This window comes from Pinus tabuliformis, chromosome 4_2, assembly GCF_031772625.1.
Source record: "Pinus tabuliformis cultivar Carrire ecotype Pingquan chromosome 4_2, CPIR1, whole genome shotgun sequence".
Lineage (NCBI taxonomy): Eukaryota > Viridiplantae > Streptophyta > Pinopsida > Pinales > Pinaceae > Pinus > Pinus tabuliformis.
In genome coordinates, this window is record NC_142304.1 from 587,013,560 (window position 1) to 587,017,373 (window position 3,814).

The 3,814-nt window shown below is 44.0% G+C and overlaps 1 protein-coding gene across 1 annotated transcript; it reads right to left on the minus strand.

Annotated features, from left to right (window-relative positions):
• Positions 1–2,878: 2,878 nt before the first annotated feature.
• LOC149170662 (uncharacterized) lies at positions 2,879–3,472 on the minus strand. Its single transcript, XM_089425674.1, has one exon. It carries the CDS (start codon positions 3,470–3,472, stop codon positions 2,879–2,881), a length of 594 nt encoding a protein of 197 aa, XP_089281800.1.
• Between the last annotated feature and the right edge of the window lie 342 nt (positions 3,473–3,814).

Sequence of the window (3,814 nt, forward strand, 5' to 3'; positions counted from 1 at the left end):
ATATACAGCTTTTAAGCTGGTTGACCATGCCTCCAGAGTACCCCATAAATTGGTCAAGGAGTTTCTTGAACCTCCTTGCTATTGTGGTGGAAGCTCCTCCAATTAACAAGGTGTCATCAGCAAACTGTGAGTGATTGATGTTCTTTTCTCCATTCCCGAATTTGATTCTAGTTATGAGGCCCACTCTCCTGTTATGATCCAGAGCTTGACTGAAGGATTCGCCATGAGGATAAAGAGATAGAGGGAGAGGGGATAGCCCTGTCTAAGACCTCGGGAAGATTGAAATGCTTCACCTGGTCTGCCATTGATTAGGAGGGAAATCCAGGGCCCAGAGATGCAAGCAGCTATAAGATTAATGAAGGCCAACTCTAATCCCATCTTTTTTAGGACAGCTATGAGGAAGGAGTGTCGGACTCTGTCAAAGGCATTAGCCAGGTCAAGCTTGAGGATGAACCCTTTTTCCTTCCTGGAGAGGCTCGAATGAATGGATTCTTGCACAAGAAGAATGGAATCAGTGATCTGCCTATTAGGCAAGAAACCTCCTTGATTTTTAGAGATAAAAGAGGGAAGGAGGGGTTTGAGGCGAGAGGCTAGAATTTTGGACAGAATTTTATAGGAAGAGTTGAAGAGGGGGATGGGTCGGAATCTGGAGAAGGAAGTGGGTCAGTTTTATTTGGGGATGAGGGCAAGAAAGGTGGAGTTGGTGAACCCTCTTATTTTACCCTTTCTCTGCATCCACCTGATCATCTTAATCAAATCCCTTTTTATAAGACCCCAAAACACCCTATAGAAGCAGATGGGAAATCCATCAGGCCCAGGTGCCTTGTCAGGATGCAGATTCCAAATCGCTCTTCTGATTTCCTCTCCTTCAATTTCCTTGTTTAGATTGTCATTCATCTTATTAGTGATTCCTTTGGGTAAGTGTTGGAGCAAATCAGTGTAATCCTCTTCGCCTTTGGTTTTGGTTAGGATATTTCTATAATGCTCGAAGGCGGCCTTTCTAATGGTCTCTTGGGTGCTGTGCATATTTCCTTCATTATCCAAGATTGAGCTTACATTGTTCCTAAGCTTTCGAGTAGTGGCCTATTTGTGAAAATAGGCTGTATTTTTGTCTCCTCCTTGGAGCCATAATTGCCTGGATTTTAAACGCCATTTGGTTTCTTCCTCCCTGTTTATGTGGCTCAGCTGTGTATAGAGAGTGTTTTCTTGCTCCTTGTTTTGCTGAGATAGGCGATGTTCTTCAATCCTTAATTGGACGCTCTCAAGATCACTCTTAGTTTTCTTTTTAACCTCCTCAAGTTCCTTATAATTCTCTTTGGCCCATTCCTTTATCACTTGTTTGGTTCTTTTTAATTTAGTTTCCCAGATGAAGCCTGGGGAACCTTCTACATGCTGGCTCCACACCTTTTGAACAATTTCTCTGACTGCTGGAATCCAATTCCAAAGGGGGATGTATTTAAATGGGATAGGCCCGAGGGGGCAATGCGTTTCCAGAGTGAGAGTAATAGGGTAGTGATCGGATGCTGAAGTATTTAGGATGTTGGCATATCCTACAGAAAAGGAAGAGAGGTACGAGATATTAACTAAAAATCTGTCAAGCCTCTCCATTATATTGTCGATGCCAATCCTACGGTTACTCCAAATGTACCTGCGATTTTTAGGAACAACATCAACTAATTTATGATCTTGAATGATAGCCTCCATTCAACCTCTAAAGGGATCTGGAGTAAAACATCCTCCCCTTTTTCATTGGCATGCAAGACTAGATTGAAGTCGCCTGCTACTATGATGTTTGAATTTGACTCCCCATCGATACTTGCCCTTAGGTCATCCCAACATATTTCCTTTTCTATGTAATGGTTGGGGATATAAACATTATAAATAATTACTGTATGGTTGCATGTTTTGCTGTTCAAAACAGTTATGATCCAGTGCTGGTGGAGATTTGTTGAAGTGCAGTTCCATTTACTATTGTCCCAGATGGTGACAATTCCTCCGAAGGCTCCTCTTGAGTCACTGATGCATCCTATATAGTGTTTCTACTGATCTATTATTCTTCTCATTTCATGTTGATCTTGTTTTGTCTCTTGTATCAACATAATTTCTGGATTTTCATTGTGAATTAGGTCTCTGAGGGTAGCAACTTTGGGGGGGTGCCCTAAACCCCTGCTATTCCAAGATAAGATTTTCATCATTGGGTATTGGGCATGCGGAGAGGTGCTCACCTCTCTTGTTCTTTGTGACTTGTCTCTTTCTCTTGATGCCCCAGAATGAAAGATTCTATTGGTGTTTGCGTTCCCAATGCTATATCTTTCTGAGCATTCTCATCCTTGTGTTGCTTGGTTGATTTCCTTCCAGGTCCCGGTTTTTTGTAAATGTTGCTAGATGTTCCATGTTCTTTCGAAGAGCTTCTGGTTATTCTGGATATAGAGGGCTCAAGGGATGCCTGCGAAGAGATGATCTGGGAAGGGTGGGGGTCAGAAGGCTCAGATAGGGCTAAGGGGGGCAAGGGGGGATCTTCTGGAGGAGACTCAGAGAGAACAAGAAAGGGGTTAGAAGAGGGGGGGAGGGGCGGATCAGGCAAGAGGGGAACAGATGGAGAGGAAGAAGAAGGACGCAGAGCAGAGGGTCCAGGGTTATCAAAAACCAGGGGAGGCTTGGATGAAGGGGCAAACTTCTTATTTTTGATTGATTCCCAATGGCCTTCCTGCTCATCACTCTCTGCATCAACAAGCTTAGAACATCTATTAGAAAAGTGTCTGTATTCGTGACATACCTTACATTTAAATGGTATCTGCTCGTAGTCCAATTGCTGGACATGACTCCATTCGTCCACTTTCAGCTTTATTGCTTCAGGCAGTCCTTTGCCTAGATCCACTTAAACACAGATCCTTGCATAGGCTTGCATGTTATCCTTCAGCTTGCTACAATCAATATATTTGCCTACAGCGTTCCCAATGGCCCGAACAGACTCATCTCCCCAGCAATGGAGAGGGAGGTGAGGTAGACGGACCCAGACCGGAACAGCATTGGGAACATCCAGCTCGGGGTCAAAATCTGGGGTCCATTTGTTGAGGTAGAGACCCCTGGAGTCCATGAAATACGGCCCATTTCTGAAGATCAAATCCTTGTCCTCTTTAGATTCGAAGTGGAATGTATAGTACCCTTTTCCACAAAACCTAATTGATATTTTCCCTTGGATTTTATCTGACCAGTTTCGTTCAACCCATCTTTGAACTATTCTTGGAGAGGGCCAGAGGCCTGTGAATTGCCCTATGAGACCTTTTTCAGCAAGAGATAATGTTGCCATGCGAGGCAGGGTTGGAGGCAGTTGAACTTCTTGAAGAACATCTAATTTCTTGACAAATTTCGAAAGCGCAGGTCTGGGGCGTTGAGGAGGGAGTGATTTCACAAGATTTGAAAAGGCCTTTTGAGGATCGATTTCCTCCCGAGGAGAGTCCGGGGGGGCCATGGCGGGAGGCCAAGGCCCAGACAGCCACGGTGCCGAAGGAGGGGTGCAGTCTCAGAGGGCGCGCGCAGGCCAAGGCTCCGGTCCTGAGCGGCAGCGATTTGACACTAAGAAGACTATATTAATTGAAGTGTTATACAACAATATTAAATGAAGTGTTTATATAAACAACTGGGTTAATCCCTTGGGAAAGAATAGTGAAAGGATTATTTTCAATTTCTGGCAAAGCTTTTCTCCTACCATTTCATCCTTGGACATTTAAGCTCGTCTTACGAGAACCTCTGTTCAGATAATCGTTATATAAAATCTTGGAAGTCTGATCCCATGCTTCTCAACTGGTTTTCG